Source organism: Coregonus clupeaformis, chromosome 16, assembly GCF_020615455.1.
Source record: "Coregonus clupeaformis isolate EN_2021a chromosome 16, ASM2061545v1, whole genome shotgun sequence".
Classification (NCBI taxonomy): Eukaryota; Metazoa; Chordata; class Actinopteri; order Salmoniformes; family Salmonidae; genus Coregonus; species Coregonus clupeaformis.
In genome coordinates this window covers 43388372-43411201 of record NC_059207.1, presented here as the reverse complement: position 1 = coordinate 43411201, position 22830 = coordinate 43388372, and the positions used below count along the sequence as shown (strand labels likewise).

General features: G+C 44.6%; 1 protein-coding gene across 2 annotated transcripts; it reads right to left on the bottom strand.

Moving 5' to 3' along the window:
* Positions 1 to 101: 101 nt before the first annotated feature.
* On the bottom strand, positions 102 to 22503 carry LOC121584665 (selenocysteine insertion sequence-binding protein 2). Of its 2 annotated transcripts, none has more exons than XM_041900694.2 (18): positions 21450 to 22503; positions 20678 to 20817; positions 20294 to 20486; positions 20112 to 20187; positions 16979 to 17202; positions 16792 to 16882; positions 16594 to 16718; positions 16275 to 16427; positions 15043 to 15150; positions 14827 to 14925; positions 14054 to 14186; positions 13705 to 13868; positions 13286 to 13439; positions 12966 to 13185; positions 12590 to 12810; positions 1849 to 2003; positions 1480 to 1654; positions 102 to 1140 (listed from the first exon to the last, which is right to left on the bottom strand). In XM_041900694.2, exons 1-18 carry the CDS (start codon positions 21456 to 21458, stop codon positions 1013 to 1015), a joined length of 2568 nt encoding a protein of 855 aa, XP_041756628.1. In that variant the 5' UTR covers positions 21459 to 22503; the 3' UTR covers positions 102 to 1012. The 2 variants fall into 2 exon arrangements, with proteins under 2 accessions (XP_041756628.1, XP_041756627.1); XM_041900693.2 differs by having other exon boundaries at positions 20678 to 20820; positions 21450 to 22502.
* Between the last annotated feature and the right edge of the window lie 327 nt (positions 22504 to 22830).

Below are 22830 nucleotides of genomic sequence, written 5' to 3'. Positions count from 1 at the left end.
CAAGAATGTAACAAAGAAAAGTAAATTTACTAAATTAGATCAGCTTCATTTGCTACTTGACAATTAGTCAATGACAACAAAATAACAAAACACTGTCTCTGTTAGGTGTAAAATTATAATTTTATTGTTTGGCTAATGTCGAAGACCGATAGTTCATATCAGTGTATATGACAGCAGACATTTGTTGACTGGTGTAGCCTCAAAGAAACAAAACTTCACTGAATCTCAACCTTATACAGTAAGTACACATGATTGACAAAGGAAAGAATATGTCTAATTTGAACACAGGCAAACAAAACATAGCATTTTAGTTTTGGTGGCATTTCCATTGGTTCAGGAAGAAAAAAAAACTACTGTGGACCTCTGCAACACAATTCTGAAGGCCATGTCTCTCATCCCAACATCTTTCACAGATATAAAGTGTACTTTGATTGATTCTAATTTATTTAGGCACATTAGGTAAATAAACCTATCTCAAATTGTTCTGCATACTCAGTCATCATGGAGCAGTGTAAATACATGCTGAAGGGTCACTTCTAGTGATTGGTTTGGTCCCAGGAAATAGATCAATTTCGATCTCTGCCTGCATCTGAAATGGCACAATATTCCCTAAACTATCATAGGGCTCTGGCAAAAAATATAGTGCACTATATAGGGAATAGGGTGCCATTTCGGATGCAACGTCGGGGAGGTTCCCAGATGGTTTCGTAACTAACATGGCACTTTCTATCGACAACCTAGCCCCACTGTGGGGGCAGTTACAATTGTCAAATCTATATACAATGATCAATCTTTTGTATGTGAAGTGAACAACATTTTCCAAATGAAGCACTTAGCAGCTCTACGAGTGGTCTGGGTCATTAAGAGAAATGGGGTGCCATGTTGGCTACTACGAAGCCTTCAGGAAACTCATTCCTGGTTAATCGTGCTATAGTGTGCCATCATCTCAAGTATTTCCTTCAGGACTGATAGTCAGCGCTGGCATCAAGTGGCTTTTTAGGCACAGTCTCCATCAACTCTTCTCATCCTCATCCATCTGTTCTTTACAGTCACTGGCCCTGGGGACAGAGCTAAACTGCTCCTCAAAGTTTAAAAACTTGTGATTGCATTCCTTCTCCAGCATTTTCTTCCACAGTTTTACTGAAAGAAAGGGATGTAGAGAAAATAAACAAATCATTGAGCAGTCATTCATTCAGTTAGTACCTCACCGTACAGAAACTAAGCAGAGAAACAGGCTTGGTAAATAACTGTTTTTCTTATCAGCTAAGATACAATTTACACTTAACTTTTCTAAGCCCAGATCTGGCCACCCATGCATCACCAAGGCAAAAGTGACAGACAATGTAGGGAATGTAGCTAAATGGAAATGAAACTAGGGAAATGTATGAAGGAGATTCCAGTCATGGCAGATTCCACAGGAGTATTTAGCATAATGTAAATTGGCTTTTGACAGTCAGTGAATGGAATTTGTTCACTTACTGTACTCTGGCTCCGGTGCTTCTGAGCAGGCTGGAGGAGGTGGCAGTGGCCCAGTGCTCAGCTGATCCTCTTGGTTCTCCTGTTCTCCTTGTGATGTCAACTCCAAGTTTTCTATCATCACCTCATAGGCTCTCCTCGCCTCTGACGACAGCTCAATCATTTTGTGGTAATGGTCCTGTAGAATCAAAGACAATCCGTAACCACATCCACGCACGCACCACGTAACAATTTCAAGAGAACCATGAGCTTCTTAGTCTCTGGTCTGTATCATGCAATATGTGACACAAGTCTCCAACATTGTGTCATTTATACTAAACAAAAATGTCCAGCAGCACTTACTAAGCCTCCAGTTTTATTGAATGCCCATACCTGTGCTCCGTCATAGTTGAAGATGCCCACCAGGCTGACAGGAACAGCTTTGTTGACACACCGGCCCAGGGCCTTCCTGGAGAGGGCAAACACAAAGGGAACGCCCTGCTCCCGACAGGTGTCAATGATGGTGTGGAGAGCTTCATCCAGACCGCCTGTGGAAGAGGGAATACATGATCTTTAGCATTGTGCACTGTAAACACTGAAAAAAGGGCAAAACATGAGAACAGATGATTTGACCTACTTTGGATAAACATGCCATTTTAGAATGACTGGGTATTGTCATTTTGCTCTTGCATGTGCAATATAAACACAATGAAAAACAACAATTCTAAGCGCCAATGGTGAGATAATTGGGACCACTCATATGTAAAAATGTATACACACACATTACTGTAAGTCGCTTTGGATAAAAGCGTCTGCTATATGGCATTATATACAGTGGGGAAAAAAAGTATTTAGTCAGCCACCAATTGTGCAAGTTCTCCCACTTAAAAAGATGAGAGAGGCCTGTAATTTTCATCATAGGTACACGTCAACTATGACAGACAAAATAAGAAAAAAAAATCCAGAAAATCACATTGTAGGATTTTTAATGAATTTATTTGCAAATTATGGTGGAAAAATAAGTATTTGGTCAATAACAAAAGTTTCTCAATACTTTGTTATATACCCTTTGTTGGCAATGACACAGGTCAAACGTTTTCTGTAAGTCTTCACAAGGTTTTCACACACTGTTGCTGGTATTTTGGCCCATTCCTCCATGCAGATCTCCTCTAGAGCAGTGATGTTTTGGGGCTGTCACTGGGCAACACAGACATTCAACTCCCCTCCAAAGATTTTCTATGGGGTTGAGATCTGGAGACTGGCTAGGCCACTCCAGGACCTTGAAATGCTTCTTACGAAGCCACTCCTTCGTTGCCTGGGCGGTGTGTTTGGGATCATTGTCATGCTGAAAGACCCAGCCACGTTTCATCTTCAATGCCCTTGCTGATGGAAGGAGGTTTTCACTCAAAATCTCACGATACATGGCCCCATTCATTCTTTCCTTTACACGGATCAGTCGTCCTGGTCCCTTTGCAGAAAAACAGCCCCAAAGCATGATGTTTCCACCCCCATGCTTCACAGTAGGTATGGTGTTCTTTGGATGCAACTCAGCATTCTTTGTCCTCCAAACACGACGAGTTGAGTTTTTACCAAAAAGTTATATTTTGGTTTCATCTGACCATATGACATTCTCCCAATCCTCTTCTGGATCATCCAAATGCACTCTAGCAAACTTCAGATGGGCCCGGACATGTACTGGTTTAAGCAGAGGGACACGTCTGGCACTGCAGGATTTGAGTCCCTGGCGGCGTAGTGTGTTACTGATGGTAGGCTTTGTTACTTTGGTCCCAGCTCTCTGCAGGTCATTCACTAGGTCCCCCCTGTGTGGTTCTGGTATTTTTGCTCACCGTTCTTGTGATCATTTTGACCCCACGGGGTGAGATCTTGCGTGGAGCCCCAGATCGAGGGAGATTATCAGTGGTCTTGTATGTCTTCCATTTCCTAATAATTGCTCCCACAGTTGATTTCTTCAAACCAAGCTGCTTACCTATTGCAGATTCAGTCTTCCCAGCCTGGTGCAGGTCTACAATTTTGTTTCTGGTGTCCTTTGACAGCTCTTTGGTCTTGGCCATAGTGGAGTTTGGAGTGTGACTGTTTGAGGTAGTGGACAGATGTCTTTTATACTGATAACAAGTTCAAACAGGTGCCATTAATACAGGTAACGAGTGGAGGACAGAGGAGCCTCTTAAAGAAGAAGTTACAGGTCTGTGAGAGCCAGAAATCTTGCTTGTTTGTAGGTGACCAAATACTTATTTTCCACCATAATTTGCAAATAAATTCATTAAAAATCCTACAATGTGATTTTCTGGATTTTTTTTTCTCAATTTGTCTGTCATAGTTGACGTGTACCTATGATGAAAATTACAGGCCTCTCTCATCTTTTTAAGTGGGAGAACTTGCACAATTGGTGGCTGACTAAATACTTTTTTTCCCCACTGTATATACACACACACACACACACACACACACACACAGCTCAAAAAAATTAAGGGAACACTAAAATAACACATCCTAGATCTGAATGAATGAAATAATCTTATTAAATACTTTTTTCTTTACATAGTTGAATGTGCTGACAACAAAAATCACACAAAAATTATCAATGGAAATCAAATTTATCAACCCATGGAGGTCTGGATTTGGAGTCACCCTCAAAATTAAAAGTAGAAAACCACACTACAGGCTGATCCAACTTTGATGTAATGTCCTTAAAACAAGTCAAAATGAGGCTCAGTAGTGTGTGTGGCCTCCACGTGCCTGTATGACCTCCCTACAACGCCTGGGCATGCTCCTGATGAGGTGGCGGATGGTCTCCTGAGGGATCTCCTCCCAGACCTGGACTAAAGCATCCGCCAACTCCTGGACAGTCTGTGGCAACGTGGCGTTGGTGGATGGAGCGAGACATGATGTCCCAGATGTGCTCAATTGGATTCAGGTCTGGGGAACGGGCGGGCCAGTCCATAGCATCAATGCCTTCCTCTTGCAGGAACTGCTGACACACTCCAGCCACATGAGGTCTAGCATTGTCTTGCATTAGGAGGAACCCAGGGCCAACCGCACCAGCATATGGTCTCACAAGGGGTCTGAGGATCTCATCTCGGTACCTAATGGCAGTCAGGCTACTTCTGGCGAGCACATGGAGAACTGTGCGGCCCCCCAAAGAAATGCCACCCCACACCATGACTGACCCACCGCCAAACCGGTCATGCAGAACGTTCTCCACGGCATCTCCAGACTCTGTCTGTCACATGTGCTCAGTGTGAACCTGCTTTCATCTGTGAAGAGCACAGGGCGCCAGTGGCGAATTTGCCAATCTTGGTGTTCTCTGGCAAATGCCAAACGTCCTGCACGGTGTTGGGCTGTAAGCACAACCCCCACCAGTGGACATCGGGCCCTCATACCACCCTCATGGAGTCTGTTTCTGACCGTTTGAGCAGACACATGCACATTCGTGGCCTGCTGGAGGACATTTTGCAGGGCTCTGGCAGTGCTTCTCCTGCTCCTCCTTGCACAAAGGCGGAGGTAGCAGTCCTGCTGCTGGGTTGTTGCCCTCCTACGGCCTCCTCCACGTCTCCTGATGTACTGGCCTGTCTCCTGGTAGTGCCTCCATGCTCTGGACACTACGCTGACAGACACAGCAAACCTTCTTGCAACAGCTTGCATTGATGTGCCATCCTGGATGAGCTGCACTACCTGAGCCACTTGTGTGGGTTGTAGACTCCGTCTCATGCTACCACTAGAGTGAAAGCACCGCCAGCATTCAAAAGTGACCAAAACATCAGCCAGGAAGCATAGGAACTGAGAAGTGGTCTGTGGTCACCACCTGCAAAACCACTCCTTTATTGGGGGTGTCTTGCTAATTGCCTATAATTTCCACCTGTTGTCTATTCCATTTGCACAACATGTGACATTTATTGTCAATCAGTGTTGCTTCCTAAGTGGACAGTTTGATTTCACAGAAGTGTGATTGACTTGGAGTTACATTGTGTTGTTTAAGTGTTCCCTTTATTTTTTTGAGCAGTATATATATATATATATATAGTGAGGAGAACAAGTATTTGATACACTGCCGATTTTGCAGGATTTCTTACTTACAAAGCATGTAGAGGTCTGTAATTTATATCATAGGTACACTTCAACTGTGAGAGACAGAATCTAAAACAAAAATCCAGAAAATCACATTGTATGATTTTTAAGTAATTAATTTGCATTTTATTGCATGACATAAGTATTTGATCACCTACCAACCAGTAAGAATTCCGGCTCTCACAGACCTGTTAGTTTTTCTTTAAGAAGCCCTCCTGTTCTCCACTCATTACCTGTATTAACTGCACCTGTTTGAACTTGTTACCTGTATAAAAGACACCTGTCCACACACTCAATTAAAACAGACTCCAACCTCTCCACAATGGCCAAGACCAGAGAGCTGTGTAAGGACATCAGGGATAAAATTGTAGACCTGCACAAGGCTGGGATGGGCTACAGGACAATAGGCAAGCAGCTTGGTGAGAAGGCAACAACTGTTGGTGCAATTATTAGGAAATGGAAGAAGTTCAAGATGACTGTCAATCACCCTCTGTCTGGGGCTCCATGCAAGATCTCACCTCGTGGGGCATCAATGATCATGACATCATTCTTTGGGGATGCTTTTCTGCAAAGGGGACAGGACGACTGCACCGTATTGAGGGGAGGATGGACGGGGCCATGTATCGCGAGATCTTGGCCAACAACCTCCTTCTCTCAGTAAGAGCATTGAAGATGGGTCGTGGCTGGGTCTTCCAGCATGACAACGACCCGAAACACACAGCCAGGGCAACTAAGGAGTGGCTCCGTAAGAAGCATCTCAAGGTCCTGGAGTGGCCTAGCCAGTCTCCAGACCTGAACCCAACAGAAAATATTTGGAGGGAGCTGAAAGTCTGTATTGCCCAGCGACAGCCCCGAAATCTGAAGGATCTGGAGAAGGTCTGTATGGAGGAGTGGGCCAAAATCCCTACTGCAGTGTGTGCAAACCTGGTCAAGACCTACAGGAAACGTATGATCTCTGTAATTGCAAACAAAGGTTTCCGTACCAAATAGTAAGTTCTGCTTTTCTGATGTATCAAATACTTATGTCATGCAATAAAATGCAAATTAATTACTTAAAAATCATACAATGTGATTTTCTGGATTTTTGTTTTAGATTCCGTCTCTCACAGTTGAAGTGTACCTATGATAAAAATTACAGACCTCTACATGCTTTTAAGTAGGAAAACCTGCAAACCGGCAGTGTATCAAATACTTGTTCTCCCCCACTAATATATATATATATATATATATTGTGACGTCACGAGGGCTACACAGCTTTCAGCGGGATTGCTCAAGTAGTGCAAGGAGACAAGGTTCAAACAAAACAAGGATTTTATTATAGGTCTTGGGAAATTAACGAAAATATAACAAAAATTCTGTTCTCTTGTGGCTCTTTAAGGGTTAACAGTTCAGGGATGTCTCTTCCACATCCAAAGTCATAATTCTCACTCGCTCAGATAACTTTTCCCCAGCCTTACTGTAGTCCACGTTGCAGCTAGTGGCCAACCCAGCAAAAAGTCCTTCCAAATGTCTCTCACGTATTTCCACAGGTGCATATATCCAAAGGTGAGTATTTCCCAAAGGTAAGTATCTCCAAATCCTTATATTCCTCATGGAAGTGGACGGGCAGCACTCTTGTCCTCCAGAGAGCCCAGGTTGGAGACTGTGTCTCTTCACCCCCACCCACACTCCCCTCAGTGTGTCTCTTCCCTTCCCCAACCTTCAGCTCATCAGCTCCTCATTTGTTTCAGCTGCGTGGGAAGATTGGCCATAGAGGGGTGGAGTTCCCGACCATACCAGCAGATGGAGCCATAGCTGTCTGGGTTTGCAGCCACCTCAGGGGGATGTAACGTCCCTCCAGGACACAGCCTCTCGTGACATCACATATCCCCCTCCTCGGGACCGACGTCCCTCGTCGGGTAAAGGCAGCGAAGAAGGCATCACGCCGGGAGAGGGCGTCCGCATTGCCGTGGTGCTTGCCAGCCTGCTCTCTCTTCAACTCCTCCACCTCTAGGACCAGGGACTCAGCCTCCTGTTGTCTCTCCTTGAGTTTCTTACTGAACGCATCAGCCTTGGTTTTAGCAGAGTTTAGCTTCTGTTGAGCAGCTTTCAGTTCCTTCTCTCTCTCTGCCTCCGCATTCTTCATCTTGTTCTCCAACACCTTGTACTTCTCCTCTGCCTTCTTCTGGACCTCCTTACTACTGCGCAGGGTCTCCTCACACTCCTCGATGGTCCTGCGCAGCCTCTCCAGCTCCTCCTGTTGCTTAGGGAAGGAGCTCTGTTGGAGTTTAGCCTGGAGGATATCTAACTCTTCTGTCTTCATGTCTAACTGTTGCTTTAACAAACGATACCTCTCAGCGGTCCCCTTCCAGACCAGACAGTTCTTTGTCCAGATTCTGTAGCTCCGTCTCTGTGTCGGTCTGGGCACCTGCCATCCCTATCAGAGCCCGGGCGGGAGTGAGTAACTCGGAGGATTGCACCGGAGCCTTCCCAGGATGAGTCTTGCCTCTCCGTTTCCGAGGTACTCGGGTTATCCTCTCCTGAGACTCTCTCCAGAGTGGGTAAAGGCTGGGCAGTCTCGTCCAATTAGGACAGGGACGGGGAGGGAATCAACCACCCCGCCGTCGTGTGTATGGTTCCCGTGTGCTGGTCATTGTAAGTTCAGTAATGGGGTATTCTCTGGTGTCCCCATGGACACAGGGAAACTGGGAGGACTTTCCCGGGGTCAGACACGTTGGGCCCACCAAATCCTTACGCACCAAGGTGGCCCGGCTACCAGAATCCAGTAAGGCCTCCACATCATGGTGATTCACAGTTACCGGGCAGGTGGGGGGTCGATCTGGGCCGCCATCTACGACTCCCAAGAGCGAGGCAAAACGGTGTGTGGGTGCTGAGCTGGAGGACTCCGCAGTGGGCATAGGTTCATCGGCTGGTTTCCCACACTGCCAGGAGATATGTCCCATCTCCCCACACCGGTAACACTGTCGAGTTTCCCCCTCCTGGTGTACTCTTCTTGGACCCGCCTGGTTTCTGGCTCCCCCTGGAGCCGGGATAAGTCCTGACGTGGCTGGGTTCGAGACCTTGGGGTCCTTTGGACGGGTTCTTCCCATTTGTGGTGGGGCCGCACTCCTGGGGTCTTTTCGGGAAGCATTCAGCATCTCCGCTGTGGCCTGGTACTTTTCCACAGCTTCCACGGTCAGATCAGCCGTGGTCAAGGCCTGTTGACTGATGAACCGTTTTGCCTCATAAGGCAGGGCGCGTAGGTAACGATCCACCACAACGGCCTCCACCACCGCCGCTGCTGTATTCCTCTGCGGATCCAGCCATTTCCTTGCGATTCGGACAAGTTCATGCATCTGCGCCCGAGGAGGTTGGTCTGGTTGGAAGGTCCAGCTGTGAAAGCGCTGGGCCATACCAAACTTTGTGAGTCCATATCTGCTGAGGATCTCAGACTTCAGGGCATCATAGTCAGTAACCTGGTCAGGGCCCAGGTCCCGGACAGCATTCAGCGATTCCCGGTTAGAAAGGGGGGCTAACAGACCAACTCCACTGTTGCTTGGGCCAGGCTTCCCTAGTGGCCGTGGCCTCAAATGCATGCAGGTATGCCTCAATGTCATCGGTAGCTCCCATCTTAGATATCAAGTCACTTGCCTTTATTGGGCGGGTATTTTGGACCACCCTCTGTCTCTGCAACTGCAATTCCTCTGCCTTCAGAAGGTTGGCTTTCTTTTGCTCCTCCAAGAGAGCCACGTTTGCTTGCATCTGGGCTTGCTGGCCAGCAACAAGGGCTTTCAATATGTCCTCCATTTCAGTCGGGCGGGGAGCCTACGGCCAACTTGGAAAACTGGGTGATCAAACCTTCGGTATCCTCCTCTGACATGCACTATTAACGCTTGAGCGTGCCCGTATTCTCCACCATCTGTGACGTCACGAGAGGCTACACAGCTTTCAGCGGGATTGCTCAAGTAGTGCAAGGAGACAAGGTTCAAACAAAACAAGGATTTTATTATAGGTCTTGGGAAATTAACGAAAATATAACAAAATTCTGTTCTCTTGTGCTCTTTAAGGGTTAACAGTTCAGGGATGTCTCTTCCACATCCAAAGTCATAATTCTCACTCGCTCAGATAACTTTTCCCCAGCCTTACTGTAGTCCACGTTGCAGCTAGTGGCCAACCCAGCAAAAAGTCCTTCCAAATGTCTCTCACGTATTTCCACAGGTGCATATATCCAAAGGTGAGTATTTCCCAAAGGTAAGTATCTCCAAATCCTTATATTCCTCATGGAAGTGGACGTGCAGCACTCTTGTCCTCCAGAGAGCCCAGGTTGGAGACTGTGTCTCTTCACCCCCACACACTCCCCTCAGTGTGTCTCTTCCCTTCCCCAACCTTCAGCTCATCAGCTCCTCATTTGTTTCAGCTGCGTGGGAAGATTGGCCATAGAGGGGTGGAGTTCCCGACCATACCAGCAGATGGAGCCATAGCTGTCTGGGTTTGCAGCCACCTCAGGGGGATGTAACGTCCCTCCAGGACACAGCCTCTCGTGACATCACAATATATATATTAGGGCTGTCAAATGATTAAAATGTTTAATCAAATTAATCAGAATTTTCAGTGGATTAATCATGATTAATCACTATTTGCAATTACACCTGAATCCTAACCATTTTTTTTCTGAAATGCATACCAAAAGATAAATAACAGGACACAGATACATAATTTTCATATTATGTCTGTTTATTAACACAGCCAAATAATGGTGTTTTAAATCAAGCTGAAACATACTACACACCATAATATTTGTCTTTGGCTGTGGCTCTTGACGGTGGCTTATAGAATGAGTCTTGAGACGCCACTTGCAAAACATCAAGGAAACCTGAGTCTTCTACAATGCTAATGGGTCTACAATCCTTTGCAATCCATTTTGCTATTGTGTTGGTCAAATTATCTGAGGTTGATTTTGTTAATTGCCTGCAAACATTCAGCGTGGTCTGGCGCAAAACCACTTGCTGAATCTGACGGCCCAGCAAACGCATGTTTGGCGTTGACATGGTACTTCAAGCTTGAACAGCTCCGGTGAAATTGAAACTCCTTCTTACAAATCTTGCAAATAACCTTGTACTTGTTAACTGTACCATCATCATTCTTTTTATATTTGAATCCGTCAATAGGCCCACTTTGCTCACCTTGCTCCATCTCGCCTCTAGCTCCCAACCACTTTCCTGACCTGAATAATTTGTCACACTGCGCATGCGTGAAATGCGTTAAAAAAATTGACGTAATTAACAGCAAACAACTAATTAACGTCGTTAACGCGCTATTTTTGACAGCCCTAATATATATATATATATATACATATATACACATACATACACACAGTGGGGAAAAAAAGTATTTAGTCAGCCACCAATTGTGCAAGTTCTCCCACTTAAAAAGATGAGAGGCCTGTCATTTTCATCATAGGTACACGTCAACTATGACAGACAAATTGAGGAGAAAAAATCCAGAAAATCACATTGTAGGATTTTTTATGAATTTATTTGCAAATTATGGTGGAAAATAAGTATTTGGTCACCTACAAACAAGCAAGATTTCTGGCTCTCACAGACCTGTAACTTCTTCTTTAAGAGGCTCCTCTGTCCTCCACTCGTTACCTGTATTAATGGCACCTGTTTGAACTTGTTATCAGTATAAAAGACACCTGTCCACAACCTCAAACAGTCACACTCCAAACTCCACTATGGCCAAGACCAAAGAGCTGTCAAAGGACACCAGAAACAAAATTGTAGACCTGCACCAGGCTGGGAAGACTGAATCTGCAATAGGTAAGCAGCTTGGTTTGAAGAAATCAACTGTGGGAGCAATTATTAGGAAATGGAAGACATACAAGACCACTGATAATCTCCCCTCGATTTGGGGCTCCACGCAAGATCTCACCCCGTGGGGTCAAAATGATCACAAGAACGGTGAGCAAAAATCCCAGAACCACACGGGGGACCTAGTGAATGACCTGCAGTGAGCTGGGACCAAAGTAACAAAGCCTACCATCAGTAACACACTACGGCGCCAGGGACTCAAATCCTGCAGTGCCAGACGTGTCCCCTGCTTAAGCCAGTACATGTCCAGGCCCGTCTGAAGTTTGCTAGAGTGCATTTGGATGATCCAGAAAAGGATTGGGAGAATGTCATATGGTCAGATGAAACCAAAATAGAACTTTTTTGGTAAAAACTCAACTCGTCATGTTTGGAGGACAAAGAATGCTGAGTTGCATCCAAAGAACACCATACCTACTGTGAAGCATGGGGGTGGAAACATCATGCTTTGGGGCTGTTTTTCTGCAAAGGGACCAGGACGACTGATCCGTGTAAAGGAAAGAATGAATGGGGCCATGTATCGTGAGATTTTGAGTGAAAACCTCCTTCCATCAGCAAGGGCAATGAAGATGAAACGTGGCTGGGTCTTTCAGCATGACAATGATCCCAAACACACCGCCCGGGCAACGAAGGAGTGGCTTCGTAAGAAGCATTTCAAGGTCCTGGAGTGGCCTAGCCAGTCTCCAGAGCTCAACCCCATAGAAAATCTTTGGAGGGAGTTGAAAGTCCGTGTTGCCCAGCGACAGCCCCAAAACATCACTGCTCTAGAGGAGATCTGCATGGAGGAATGGTCGAAAATACCAGCAACAGTGTGTGAAAACCTTGTGAAGACTTACAGAAAACGTTTGACCTGTGTCATTGCCAACAAAGGGTATATAACAAAGTATTGAGAAACTTTTGTTATTGACCAAATACTTATTTTCCACCATAATTTGCAAATCAATTCATTAAAAATCCTACAATGTGATTTTCTGGATTTTTTTTCCCTCATTTGTCTGTCATAGTTGACGTGTACCTATGATGAAAATTACAGGCCTCTCATCTTTTTAAGTGGGAGAACTTGCACAATTGGTGGCTGACTAAATACTTTTTTCCCCCACTGTGTGTGTGTGTATATATATATATATATATATATATATATAGTTAGTCAACACAGGAAACCCAGGTTGTAGAAGTTAAGTCTGATGAGTATACTGTACCTTTGGACTGGATGCGTTCACAGTTGGGGGAGATGACAACACACTTGACCTTCCTGAGTTTGAGGTGTTTGAGGACCTCCCGGAGGCCCATGACCAGACGCCTCTTCATGCGGGCCTTCATAGGGTCCTTCTGGTACAGCCGGTCCTGGAAGCGCACCAGCTCCTTCAGCAGGTTGGTCACATACTCATCCACGTCTTTACTCAGCACCTGGCTGCAGTAACTGGGACACACAATATGTAAATGGTGGAAATAAAATCATGCTCCATTTTCTATTTCTTGTGTGTGTGTGTGTGTGTATATAATCCAGTATGGTTAAGAGTACGTGTTTAGAATCTTATCTTGTCAGTGTAAGAAACGGAAACCATGATGGCTTACTCTCGGAATTTCCTGCTGTGGATTTTGGGTCGAATGGGAGGGCAGGGCTGTGGCTGAGACTGATTGGTTGGCTCTTCAATCTCCTCTGTGTCCTTCTCAGTCTCCTCCTCAGTCTCCCCGTCTGCCGCTCTCGTCTCCCCGTCTGCCGCTCTCGTCTCCTCATGTACTTCTGACTGCTCCTCCTCAAGCACAGAGGAGCTAGTAGGGCTGCTGCTTACATCTGAAGTATCAGACACACATCACCTCTTACGCTTAGTCAGAAGTACTTACACTATGTACATTTCCTATTCTAAAAATGATGAAGTGAAGTTGTGTCTGACCTGTAGAGTCACGTGGGTCCTGGTCTATGCCGATGGCCTCACACAGCTCCTCTGTCATGTTGCCGGCCATCTTGGATTCTTCACTTGAAGGGGGCAGTGCCCGCTCCTCCAGCAAACGGTTCTGTTTCCTGTGTTCCCTCTCCTTGAGAATCACCTGCAGATTGAACAATGTGACTATAAAAACATATTTAAAGACGAGAGATGGTCTAAAATGCATGCTAAAGTAAGGCTTATCAAGCTTCATCTTGTCCAAAGCAGTGCACCATTCAGCAAAGCATTCAATAGGGGAAAAACATTTAATCACAGAAAATGCTTGTGGAAGTAAAGAAAGTCAACAGAGTAAATCCAAGCTAGGGAATGATAATCAACACAGTCCATACATATTTCCAGATAGCTGGGGTCCTAACTGAGAGACTCACCCTTTTCAGTGGTGTGGGTTTCTTAGCTTTGGGAACCTCTCTCTGCTTGCCCTTCTTTACCAGAGGGCTGGTCGAGTCCAAGGGGTTGTGGGCTATCTTATCCTGTAGCCATGGTTTCTTCTGGATTAGTGCGTTCTTATGGCCGACAGGTAGCGACCCACCAACTACATAGTAACAAGTGTCGAAGATATGTTAGAATAGCATGATGCTAAATGTGGGTAGCAATATGTGTATGAATATTATCATCATCACAATCAGTGCTATTTTTCAAGCACTTTTCATTTAAAAGTTCCATGCGTAAATAAAAAAAACTATGACAGATCTGAAGTTTTTTCTGCTGTAATATAACCTGAGAGGATGACCCCTTTGGTGTCCTGCTTGTCTTTCTGAGTTTGCTGTTTCTTCTCCAGAACCGCCAGCATGTTCCCAATATCCAGCTGCACAGGGACTTTGCTCTTCTTCCCACTGGTCTTCTCAGCTTTCTGATGAGAAGGTTTAACCATTTACAAGAATAACCATTTGGACAAAGTTACACAACAACAATGAAGGAGGTTGACTTTTAGGCTATATTACTCTTTTTTAGGCTATTTACTCTTCTAACATCATGAACTGCGTCTGTACAGAATAAGCCTGAATCAGATTTCAATATTGTTATGATGAGTTTCTGGTATTGAGAAGTTCAAGATGCAAGAATTTACTTAGACATTCTGTGGAGATTTTACCAAGTATTTATTTAATCACGAGCCCGTGGTTTCATCTAACAAACGGACATAGCCTTGCCCCCTTGTCAGTTGAACTGCCCACACACACACACAAATCTCACAGCTTTTATACTCTTGGTTACACATTTCTTCAACCACATCTGGCCATCGTCAATGAGCACTACCCCTTCTATGTCATGACCTCTTACCTCCAAGCAGGACGTTCCCTCCGTACACCATTCTAATATAAACCCCACTATCTTCCTTGGACAGATTGGAATTTACTACCCCAGACTTAGAGTCATCCAGAACCACTTCTCTCTACTAACTTTAAACTAGTTACACACTCATATGAAATGGCCCCATATCCTCATCATATCAAATATTTTCCTATAAATCATGAGTAATGTTCAGTGCTGACCTGTCCCTTCTTTGTCTCTGCAGGTTGAGCTTTTCCTGCCGTGGCTTTTTCCTTGTTTTGGTCACCTGGCTGGAGTCCTGTTCCTACTCTGTGACCCTCCTGTACCAGAAATAAAAAATACATTTTAAGAAGGAAATTATTATTGATTCAATGAAGTTGTAATTTCATTTATAATGCTTCTGGTTTGTATTTTCAAGAGTAATGTTAATTCCATACCTCCTTTTTGACTAGTTTTGCCATGTTGCTGAACAATACTGAGTTGTAGCCTTGCACTCTGGCTGAACCAGCGAAGGCCAGAGACAAGTCTGGAAACTCTTCTTCATCCTGGGAGGAAAATAAACCGTCACCAAATCAATTCAATTGATTTGACACTAAATATCATCAGTGTGGGGATTTAGGCTTGGTTTCCGTATAAACACTTTGTAACAACTGCTGCTGTGAAAGGGGCTCTATTAATAAATACATTTGATTGATTAAATATGAAAAAGGGAGGTCTCCTGAAGTCTATTAAAATATCCCCCTTTACTATGTTCCTCCTTACAATGTAAAGCACTTTGAGCATATTATTAAAACATAACTATACACTCCGTGGCCACCCCGTTCACGAAAATGGTTTGCATCAACAGTGAGTCACGTGGCCGGCTATATAAAGCAGGCAGACCGAGGCATCCAGTTACTGTTAGATTGAACATTAGAATGGGCAAAACGAGTGACCTAAGTGATTTTGAGCATGGTATGATCGTCGGTGCCAGGCGCGCCGGTTCCAGTATCTCAGAACGACAGTTTCTAGGGTTTACTGAGAATGGCGCGACAAACAAAAAACATCCAGTCAGTGGCAGTCCTGTGGGCGAAAACAGCTCGTTGATGAGAGATGTCGAAGGAGAATGGCAAGAATCGTGCAAGTTAACAGGCGGGCCAAACACAGGCAAATAACGGCGCAGTACAACAGTGGTGTGCAGAACGGCATCTCGGAATGCACAACTCGTCTGTCTTTGTCACGGATGGGCTATTGCAGCAGACGACCACACCGGGTTCCACTCCTATCAGCTAAAATCAAGAAGAAGCGGCTCCAGTGGGCACGCGATCACCAACACGGGATAACTGAGGAGTGGAAAAACATTGCCTGGTCCGACGAATCCTGGTTCCCGTTGCGACATGCTGATGGCAGAGTCAAGATTTGACGCAAGCAGCATGAGTCCATGGCGCCATCTTGCCTGGTGTCAACGGTACAGGCTGGTGGCGTAATGGTGTGGGGATTTTTTTCCTGGCACACATTATGTTCCTTGATACCAATTGAGCAACGTTTGAACGCCACACCTTGTAGAATCCATGCCCCGAAGAATTCAGGCCATTCTGGCGGCAAAGGAGGGACCGACACAGCACTAGATGGGTGTACCTAATAAACTGGCCACTGAGTGTATGTACATGAGCACTGTGACTTATTTCACCTCAAACTTGGGTGGCTCCTGATAAATGACCAGGTCCTCCGACTCCTCTACCGCGCCACCTTCACCCAGCATTTTGGATTTCTTCTTCTTCTTCTTCTTCCTTTTCTTCTTCTCAGAGGCTTGTTCTTCTTGCTGCACAGCTGTTTCCTCCTTCTAATTAAGGACAAGACAAAAGGACAAATTCACTTCAAAAGTCAAAATGTTGGTCAACTTAATTTCTACCTCAGCAAATCTTCAAAGCTTAAACAGTTTGAGGGCAAGGGGGCACTTTAGCTAGATCGAGATGTACAGTAGGATTAGCATCAAGCACACACTGTACCTGGGATGGAGTGCTATTATTGACCGTTTCCTTGGGGATTACTTTCTTTGGCGGCTGGGAGGCCACATTGGCCCAGGAGGTCACTGCCAGGCCACTGTTGTGTGAAACGGCCTCCACAGGCTGACCTGATTGGGTCAAGTACATTGGTTATTTTCTTATTACATTACTTTTGAATGCTGAATGCAAAAGGTCCAGTACCTTGTGCAACAGTCAAGGACGTGTCACTATTTTCACTGGAAGGGGTGAATCGACTGAGGTCCTGTCTTTGTCCTTTTCTTACTGGTGTAGTCTACAGATGATAAAAAAATCACATGCCATTTCTTAAGATCATTTAATAAATTAGACATAACATTTATGACAGCATGCTATAGCTCAGTAGACCTACCTTACTAGTGGATACTGAGCTCTGATGATGGGGGGTGAGGGATGGTGAGGCTGATCCCCAGCAGGTTCCAGGTTTCTGTGGGACAGGAAGTGCAGGACTGCCGGGTGCCACACCACCCAGCTCTGGGAATTCAGCCATTTTCACCTCAAATGTGACAAAATCCACCTGGGCAAGTTTGGATCTCGCTGATGAGTTTGGGGCAGATCTGGACCCTCTAAAAACCCCTGCAGACAAAGCAAATAAAAGACCACACTAATGACAAAAAAAAATGTGTCCTGCAATTGGAAGAGTATATACAGTTGAAGTCAAAAGTTTACATACACTTAGGTTGGAGTCATTAAAACTCGTTTTTCAACCACTCCACAAATTTCTTGTTAACAAACTATAGTTTTGGCAAGTCGGTTAGGACATCTACTTTGTGCATGACACAAGTAATCTTTTCAACAATTGTTTACGGACAGATTATTTCACTGTATCACAATTCCAGTCGGTCAGAAGTTTACATACACTAAGTTGACTGTTCCTTTGAACAGCTTGGAAAATTACAAAAAATGATGTCATGGCTTTAGAAGCGTCTGATAGGCTAATTGACATCATTTGAGTCAATTAGAGGTGTACCTGTGGATGTATTTCAAAGCATACCTTCAAACTCACTGCCTCTTTGCTTGACATCATGGGAAAATCAAAAGAAATCAGCCAAGACCTCAGAAAAAACAATTGTAGACCTCCACAAGTCTGGTTCATCCTTGGGAGCAATTTCCAAACGCCTGAAGGTACCATGTTCATCTGTACAAACAATAGTACGCAAGTATAAACACCATGGGACCACGCAGCTGTCATACCGCTCAGGAGGGAGACGCGTTCTGTCTCCTAGACATGAACGTACTTTGGTGCAGAAAGTGTCAATCAATCCCAGAACAACAGCAAAGGACCTTGTGAAGATGCTGGAGGAAACAGGTACAAAAGTATCTATATCCACAGTAAAACGAGTCCTATATCGACATAACCTGAAAGGCCGCTCATCAAGGAAGAAGCCACTGCTCCAAAACTGCCATAAAAAGCCAGACTACGGTTTGCAACTGCACATGGGGACAAAGATCGTACTTTTTGGAGAAATGTCCTCTGGTCTGATGAAACAAAAATAGAACTGTTTGCCCATAATGACCATTGTTATGTTTGGAGGAAAAAGGGGGGACTTGCAAGCCGAAGAACACCATCCCAACCGTAAAGCACGGGGTGGCAGCATGATGCTGTGGGGGTGCTTTGCTGCATGAGGGACTGGTGCACTGCACAAAATAGATGGCATCATGAGGAAGGAAAATTATGTGGATATATTGAAGCAACATCTCAAGACATCAGTCAGGAAGTTAAAGCTTGGTCGCAAATGGGTCTTCCAAATGGACAATGAACCCAAGCATACTTCCAAAGTTGTGGCAAAATGGCTTAAGGACAACAAAGTCAAGGTATTGGAGTGGCCATCACAAAGCCCTGACCTCAATCCTATATAACATTTGTGGGCAGAACTGAAAAAGCATGTGCGAGCAAGGAGGCCTACAAACCTGACTCAGTTACACCAGCTCTGTCAAGAGGAATTGGCCAAAATTCCCGACTTATTGTGGGAAGCTTGTGGAAGGCTACCTGAAACGTTTGACCCAAGTTAAACAATTTAAAGGCAATGCTACCAAATACTAATTGAGTGCATGTACACTTCTGACCCACTGGGAATGTGATGAAATAAATAAAAACTGAAATAAATCATTCTCTCTACACTTATTCTGACATTTCACATCTTAAAATAAAGTGGTGATCCTAACTGACCTAAGACAGGGATTTTTTTACTAGGATTAAATGTCAGGAATTGAGTTTAAATACAAATGGCTAAGGTGTATGTAAACTTCCGACTTCAACTGTACCTAGTGTTCCCTCTAAGCTGTGAGCGTGCTCCCCCGGGACTGCCGGGCTGAAGAAATATCAGCCCACGCAGAGAAGCACGAGATTGAACTTCACTCAACTTTCCAGAGTTTTCCCCCTTAGTTAACACCATCAACGTTTTCCTTTACTGTGGGAATTGTGATCAACGCAACACTAGCCACTTTCAACGCAACATACTGGAAAAAAATTAACTAGGCAAGATATTTTGTCGTAGGTATAACGCATTGGAGAAGGATTCTATTGCATTGACACGCACGACTCAGCCCGTACTCTACACAGACCGGTGCGGGATAACCAATCAGAGCTGCAGTAGGCCTATATGCAAATAGACCATTGCCATAATGGATCTTCTTTCACTTTGATCTGGACTGTGTTTACAGTATGAGAGATCGTGAGTAGATGCGCTTGTTTTGAGATGAAAGCGAGAGCTGCATGTAGCCACGTGTGCACATTTGTTCACATCTTTTACTAGTTAGTGACTTATTAGCCCAGTTATATTTCATTTGTAGTCAGCAATGTAGGAGTGATTGCTTCCTACAAGAGCACAAAACATGTACATTTCTAGACATCTTTGAAAAGCGAGTCGGGTAAAGAGCTTTTTTTGTCTTAAAGGGGCAGTATTTTGAGACTGTCTTGAATAAACTAAGTAGCCAATAGGCAGAGGGTATCATAATTTGTCTTATTCTCTGCAATAATGGTATGGGATTAATAAAGCATTTTATTTTGTAAAGTGGTTTCTTGCATCAAACAACACTTTCAGTCACCTCCTTGTCTGCAGGACAAGTGGATGTGAGGCCCTGCCAGTTTTCTTTCTCCAAAAGTCTCATGGAATGTAGGACTACATTAACCACCACATATTGGCTGCTACTGTAGGCTGGCTGATAGAACAGCTATTTCCATGTTAAAATGTTATGGGCTGCATTTTCTCCATTGTTTTTGATGGTAGGCTACTCTGGTAGGCCTACATTATGATCAAATAGCCACTTGACCACTGTCTGAAACTGTAACTTAAAGCGGGTACAGCCTCAGTGTTCACAGTAAACGCGCACTGGAAGTTGCACAGAATTTACACAACGCTCAAGTTTGCGCTCAGCAGACCGGAAATTTGCTCAGTGCCAAATTTTTTGGGAGGGAACATTGATACCTACTATTAACAAAACATGATGATTATCTGTGCGTTATATGCAACGTGTGTGATTACCTCTTCTTGGTGCATCCAATGATCTCCTGATCATGTTATTGTTCTGAGAAGCAAACTCAGAACTAGATTTTGATGCCTGTGAAGTTGGGGAAAAATCAGTTGAGCTATATGAATACACATTAAAGAAAATAGTTTGTAATATTCTAGTTTGGTTTCAATATGGTCAGTATAATTAAACAGACCTTTGTCTGCTGAACACGTATGGGTCGTTCTCCAGCTGTGTATGCACTTGTTTCAGTTGTCCCTTTGGTACGACGGCTGCTGATGTTGCCATGCTTGCTCGGTGTCTCCCCTCGCATACCATCAGTGGTTGAAGGCCTCTGCCTGGGGCTCTTTCTCGAGTCATCACCTGAAGTGGCCTTACCAGCCTGATTCCTGGATGGAGATTTAGAAATGAGAAATTAATAAAGGGTTCACTTCACAATCACATTAGTTAAGCAATCTGCAATATACTAAAGACAAATAGTCCAAATAGTCTAGTACATGTACAATTTAAAAACACACTCCCTACTTGGTTTAGAGGAATTAATGAAATAATTAAAGCAAAATAAATGAATTAATCCTACCTTCTTGAACCTTGCTCCAACAGATAAGGGTTTGGTAGTGTCAGGGGCGGTGATGAAGTTGTCAGTTGTTTAGGGGGCTCCAATCTCCCTTCCTGTTGAACCTTTGGAACAAAGGGCTGGACTGCAGGTGACAATTTGCTCTGCTGGAATATACCAAAGCAAATAAGAAATCATCCAATAATATTACATTTAAATGTAACTAACAAGGAAAGATATGTCTAAGTTAGCGACAAATATACTTGAACACTATCAGGTAAGGAAAGTCATTTCAAAGCCAACAAGTGCAATGGCCAAGGACATTGGGTCTGCAACGTCACAAATACACACGTTAGTTAGTTGACTAAAGTTAGCTTAACATGTCAGTTAAAACTCTCTCTGCTTCCAATTGCTAGTGCCAGTCAAGGATACAGTAGTGCGCCAGTGCCTACCTAGCCCATCCATTTCGCTCAAGCTCAATTTGTTTGTTATGGTTAGCCTAGCTCGTGCAGCTGTAACTGTACTAGCAAGTATCAATACTAGCTAGCTACATGGCTAGCTACATAACGTTAATCCTTCGGCGTGAAATAAAATCGCCGAAGTCGAATTTCATGAGTCATGTCAAAACAGTCCAATCAAACAAACTGACAACGGGCTGGCATATGGCAGTTTAGTATTACACAACAGTTGCTATCTAGCAACCTGGTTTCAGAAAGCAAATGTAACTAGCTAGCTAGTTCCCTTGGCTAGCAAGCTATAGGCATTTCTCAATAACAAACCCCATCCTTAATCTTACCTTGTCCATCTCCTGTTTCGTGTTTGCCAGTTAAAGTCAGATTGTCATGTTTCTGTCGGATATATATATATATAAATATATATACAGTTAGCTGACTACACAGTTACTGTACAAGCATAGCATGACATCGTTGACAACAACTTTCTGGCAAGTCAACTGTGGAAAATTTGAGCACCCAGAGTTCACATGATATAGCACCAAGCTTATAGTGTGCAACTGCAGCCCGCAATTCGGGGCATTCCTGCATCTGCAGGAACGCCCACCTCGAGGTTCTGCAGTCAGTAGTACAGCGGGCGGCAGGCTTGGGCGATACCGTGTGCTAGCTACAAAGATCTGTATAGCTAGTTAGCACAGTGTCCTTCGCTCCCGCCTGCTGAACACCTGCCCTCGCCGGTGCGAGTTAGCTATCTAGCACAGTGTCCTTCGCTCCCGCCTGCCCTCGCCAGTGCGAATAACACTTTTCTACCGGTCGCCTCCGCTCCCCACTAGCACAGCAGGTGGGAGGCTTGGTCGATACGTGTGTTAAGTAAGTAAGTAACTTGCCAGTTACTAGCGACACCGTGTGCTAGCTTTCTAGTTAGCACACGGGGTAGCCGCCCGCCTGCTGTGTACCGCCAGACTAGTTGGCTAAGCTAGCAGTGTCCTTCGCTCCCGCCTGACGTCGTTAACAGAACTGTGGGAAAACAGGGTCCGACAGGCGCGGGCGAAAGACACCCATACTAACATACTGTATACTTAATGAGTATATACTACATACTATTAGTTCATTTTATTATACTGTAAACGAACGGTGTCCTTTCAGTTGAGCATACCAGCGCTTCCCCTGTTTACCAGAAGTTGATGCTGTTGCTATGAAACCTCTTGCTAGCATAACAAATTACTAGCAAGACGTTTTACGATTTCGTGTGTGTTCGTAAATTCAATCTGGAGTGCCAGAGTGCGCTCTGGGCGTTCGTAAATCCAGAGCGTAGTCAGATTGTCCGTTCGTAAATTCCGAGCGTTCAGCGCGCTTACCGACGCTCTGGCGGAGGAGTAGGCTTGGTACAAGGGTTCTGACCTCACAACCGCACCCAAGCTAACTAGCTACTTCCAAATACAAATGAGAGAACACCTCACTCTGACCATTTTACTCGCCCTAGCAGAGCTGGTTAGGCAGTTTTCATGTTATTCAGAGCGTTGGTGACTAACTGTGCTGCTGGCAACAATTTAATTACGCTTTTTTTTGCCGACTTTTACTGACATCGGCCATATTCAACTGGTGTTGAGCATTCGTAAATTCATCAGTTATTCTGCGCTCTGACGAGAGTGCTCTGAAATCGGAGTAGATAGCCAGAATTAACAATGTCTATTGAGAACGCACAACGACTATACCACTTAGCTA

Bases quoted from the DNA above. Each gene is read 5' to 3' on its own strand.
- LOC121584665 (XM_041900693.2), bottom strand. The intron at 17,203-20,111 runs GTAATCACACAC...CTTTGTCTGCAG, and splicing joins ATTGGATGCACCAAGAAGAG to GGGTTTTTAGAGGGTCCAGA. The intron at 15,151-16,274 runs GTGAAATAAGTC...TTTTCCTCCCAG, and splicing joins AGGAGCCACCCAAGTTTGAG to GATGAAGAAGAGTTTCCAGA.